The 5114-nt window shown below is 41.0% G+C and overlaps 1 protein-coding gene across 1 annotated transcript; it reads right to left on the minus strand.

The window, feature by feature from the left end:
- Positions 1-438: 438 nt before the first annotated feature.
- LOC136539290 (VQ motif-containing protein 8, chloroplastic-like) lies at positions 439-1637 on the minus strand. The gene has a single exon (XM_066531236.1). The coding sequence runs from the start codon at positions 1615-1617 to the stop codon at positions 853-855; it is 765 nt and encodes a 254-aa protein (XP_066387333.1). The 5' UTR covers positions 1618-1637; the 3' UTR covers positions 439-852.
- Between the last annotated feature and the right edge of the window lie 3477 nt (positions 1638-5114).

The following is a 5114-nucleotide window of genomic DNA, read 5'->3' on the forward strand; positions in this document are numbered from 1 at the left end:
CTCACAGGGCATCCCGATGATTTTTTTTGTTTGGCAGAGTTCACCTTGAAGATCGTAAGATCTTGGAGTTCTCTATTCATGATCATGAGAAGTTATTATGACTGAATTAGAGAACTGAGCGTACACAACTAGAAAGCTTTCTTGTGGAGAAACCTATCCACTCATGTTTTTCTCGATTAGACGTGAGTTCTCGTATTTTTCTAGTTTTTCTAGATTTATTCAGAATTTAACGGTGCTATTGTTTCAATAGTAACTAACGTGGTCGTCGAGTGACCGTTGACAATGAGATGCCAGTGGTAACTTCATTGATCTTTAGATCTGCGGATCTAGTTTTTATCTTTTAAAGGTGCTCATAAGGTTATAAGGGTAAATATGGCTCTGTACTATGTTAAAAAGATCTCCAAACTATTTATGTAGAGCAAAAGGAAAACTTATCACGCCCATCACACTCAAGGATACATTTCGGTGAAGGGACATGTGAGATGGAACTAAAATAACAAAGAAAAAAAGACTTATAGGGATTTCATGGAATAGAATCAAGCGATAACTAACTTCATCATTTCCTACCTAGGGAAAAAAATGAACTAGTATTAGATGTATAACTCGGCTAGGTTCACCACCTCCGTCACAACATCTATCAAGATGCATGTAACCTTGTCACAGAGTCGCAAGCAGCACCATGACTCATCCTCCTCTCTCTTTGTTTTCTCTACTACTAATATAAAATGAAATTAAAAAAAAACTAATAAAAAATGGACCTGCGGTTATTGCACATGGCATAGCAACAGCTCCTGCATCGCTGCATCATCGCCTGCTTCATGCACTGACTAAATTAAAAAAAAAAAATCCTGCCTAATTATAGCCCGAAAACGTCCTCACGGTCTCCACCATCGACGGAGAGAACACGGCCCCACCGTTGCTGGCGGCGCTGTTCATGTTCGTCGACATCACTGGGCCGATCGCCGCGACGGCGTCGACCGGCGGCGGGAACTGGCCGTAGAGTCCCCTCGGCGCGCAGAGCTGCTGCAGGTCTGATGCTGCGGCGTCGGGCGCGAAAAGTAGCGGGATGTCGGGCGCCATGAAGTGCGCGTCCAGAGGCGGGGCCGGCAGCGGCGGCGGCATCAACTGCGAGTCCGCGTAGGGAGGCGGTCCCGTGGCGTGGGTGTTGGCGCAGCTCTTGGACGAGGACGAAGACGACTCGTCCTGCGGGGCGGCGGCGACGACCGACCCCGAGTTGACGCGCCCCACCGGGGGCAGCGCGCCACGGCCGTGACTGTCGAGGCCGGTGAGCTTGTGCACGATGGACATGAAGTCGCGCGGGTTGGTGCGGATCACCTTGGGCGAGTGCGTGTAGATGATTACCGGTTGCTGCTGCTGCTGCTGCCGCCTTGGCGGCTGCGGCGCCGGGGCCGGCCGGTGGTGGCTGCTGCTGGTGATTATGGCATTGGAGGACGACGACACGGACGAGTTGGTCGATCCCGAGCCCGAGGAGAGCGGCGAGGTGGCCTTGTGTATACTGTGGGAGTCCCTGTGGACCTTGAACGCGGCGTGCCGCGCCACGCCGGCGCCGGCGCCCGCACCGGGCTGCCGCGGCGACGATGTAGGGGTAGGGCTCATGGGCAGTTGGCCAGTGGGTGGTTGGCAATGGCTGCCTGGACGGGAGAGAGGGATCGGGGAGCGTGTATAAATAGCCGAAGGCCGCCGGACGGGGTGGAGCAGCCTCGAGGAGGAGTGCATGTGCATGCGGGGATATTTCGTTGGGACGGTGAGCGGCCGGAGGCGCGCGAGAAGATGGTGGCGGGAAGGAAGGCCGCGCAGCGAGCGAGCAGCTCCCCTTCCACTCAGCCCGATCGATCCAGTGGGTGGCAGTCACCACTCCTGCTGCCTCCACCCAAAAAGAACAGAAATCTAGTTTCTCCATGAGTTCAACAGTTCCAGTTCCAAATTTAATCAAGTAGGATTATATATAAAAAACATATTAATACTATGCCTAAAAATATTAATATTTATAATGTGTCATAATTATTACTAAATTAGTTATAAAATATGGTTCTATAGTAAACTTATTTATCTATATATCTATATCTCTATTTATATAGCTATAATATTAAAGAGCCAAAATTTTCCTCTATTTTTTTTGTCCGTCTTCCCCCTAGCTAACTCTGTAAACTAGGAAACTATCTTTGTTCGTCTCTCTACAACTCTCTTGTTTTATATGTGGCATATTTAACATAGGTTCTTAAGATAATTTAAATAGTTAGAAATCCTAATCCAAATAGATCCCTTCGATCCCGAGCAAGATGAATAGGAATCCTAAACTAAATAAAAACATACAGTTAGAAATTAGGTAAAACCTTATCTTACTTCTATATCATTTTCCTATTTTATTTAACGTGACCAATATTATGTTTTTTTTTTCTTCTTTCCAACTCGGTATTATGTCCCCTCGTGCTCCTATTCTTTTTACCTTGAGTATTATGTCCCCTCGTGCTCCTATTCTGTTTACCGTGAGCCATATTCTTATCTTTTTTCCTAACTCGGTATTATGTACCTATTTTTTCCTGACTCGGTATTCTATACCTATTCTGTTTACCATGAGCCATGATTATGTTCCCTCGTACTCCTATTATGTTTATTAGCGTGAGCTAGATTCCATTTTTCTATTCTTAGAGCACAATGCGTGGTAAAAGAATTTATAAAAAACAAAGATGATACCATATCAAATCAGACTTTGAACACAAAGACCTAAAAAAGATAATACCATATCAAATCAGACTTTGAACATACGACCTCATGACCAAGGCAAAACTTTCATACCATCGTGTTGAGGCGATTGTCATGTTATGTAATAAATCTTTTCCTACATAAAAGCATGGAAGATGTTTGGTTTGGCTATTTTAACCCCACTGGTACAGAGACGGGCTTTACTCCCGGTTCCCCACCCGGGAGCAAGCATCCGGGACTAAAGGGGGTCCTTTAGTCCCGGGGCAGGAACCGGGACTAAAGGGTAGTCCCGGTGCGTAACACCAACCGGGACTAAAGGTGCCTCCTGACATGCCACGAGGCCGGCACCCTTTAGTCCCGGTTGGTAATACCAACCGGGACTAAAGGTTATTTTTTTTCTTTTTTCTTTTCTTTTCATTTTTTGTTTTCTTTTCAAAATAGGTTTTCGAAGTCGTATTGTACGCTGCTAATAATACATTTATACGCGCGTATAGTATGTTTCGGTTCAAACACAATGAACGTATTAAATGACACAATTAACTATATATATATATATATATATATATATATATATATATATATATATATATATATATATATATATATATATATATATATATATATATATATATGCATGCATGCATCATATATATATATTTACATGCATGCATGCATATGTGTATTTTACATTATATTATTTCATGTGCATATATTACAAAAGATTGCATTACAGTTATTGTGATATAATAAGTTTTCTCTCATCCTCTAGCTTGGCTTCCATGGCAGTGTTGGGTCAAAGTAGAACTCGCCCTTGGAATCGATGACCTGTTCATTAAAAAATCCAGCTATGGACTCTTGAATTGCTTTAAGCTGGTCTTGTCGTATGACATTTTTCTCCAACCATCGAGCCTACAGGTTTGAATTAAAGGAAAATAAGTTAATATATGTACATACATACACACACACACACACACATATATATATATATATATATATATATATATATATATATATATATATATATATATATATATATATATATAAAGACATAGTAACACAATCAATAATAATAATTAAATGAATATATATATATATATATATATATATATATATATATATATAAAGACATAGTAACACAATCAATAATAATAATTAAATGAATATATAGTGTATTTTTAACGTACTTTGAGTCTCTCTGTAGGACTTCTTTGGGAGACCTCCTTGATAAACTTGCAAACATAGTGACCACAATAGTTGTTCCCCTGTTCCTGTCTCAGACACCACTTTACGAGAAAAAGATTTATCATCCAATCTGGTGATCCGGTGAAAGCTATATGTTTAATTAATAAAGATGATGCGATTTAAGGGACTTACTTTCAAAGGGATTACATTCAGTGGCGCTTTGCATTTTCCCATGTGTTGCTTCTCAATAAAGGTTTTCCAAACACTGCCCAATAAAAAATTTGCCACATCATCAGATATAGTTAATCATCATGTTTGTGTGTATATATAGTTGCTAGAGATACCGAAATTACCTTTGGATAATATATATCATATCTTGGCAGTCTTGTTGTGGTTTTCTCATCGAGACATAGATTATCAAGTGACTTTTCACCAGATCGATGTCCATCAATATCAAGTGATTGTTGCATGTGTTTATAGGATATAACGCATAACACTCATTAATTAACTAGAATCAACATATGAGCCATTAAGGATGATCGGCATTATTAACACTCACTTGAAGTTATAGGGGAAGAGTATATCCTTCTTATGGCGTTGGTTCACTAAGAAGTTCATGAGGTTACTCTCTGACTCAGACTTCCAATTAGGCGTTGGAGTAACTGGGTCTTTGAATACTATATGAGGATCAACAAAACCAATTTTATTGCAGCCTTTATTTCTGAGCTCTGTCATTGTAAATCTGCATATATATAGTACTTGTTAGGATAATTTATATGCATATACACACATATGATGAGTTTAATAATAGATCGAAAGAATTATTACTTACAGGCAATAGCAGCTAATGATAACTTTGTCTAGAGAGGTCAGGTGGCATAGTTGATGAAATTCTGCAAAGTCAACATACATAACATCATCGCCACGGAACCAATGTTCGTCTCTAATTCTGACACCAACGCAGAAGTCTCCACCGGTAGACGTCTGCATGTACCACTTGTTTAGCAGGTACATTTACGTCCCCAGATCACCTAAGGCTTGAGGGTTGTATAGACTCTGGCCTAGTACAAATTTTTTCTTCCAAATATCAACCTCCGCCGCACTCTCAATGTTTCCATCACCAAATATCTGGTAAAGGTTGAGATCAGTCTCTTCAATAAATTCACCAAGGTGATCCAAATCGACATCCGGAGGTATGTTTGCCTGAT

This window comes from Miscanthus floridulus, chromosome 2 (genome assembly GCF_019320115.1).
Source record: "Miscanthus floridulus cultivar M001 chromosome 2, ASM1932011v1, whole genome shotgun sequence".
Taxonomy (NCBI): Eukaryota; Viridiplantae; Streptophyta; class Magnoliopsida; order Poales; family Poaceae; genus Miscanthus; species Miscanthus floridulus.

Excerpts from the sequence above, each read along its gene's own strand:
- LOC136539290 (XM_066531236.1), bottom strand. The coding sequence starts at position 1,617 with ATGAGCCCTACCCCTACATCGTCGCCGCGGCAGCCCGGTGCGGGCGCC.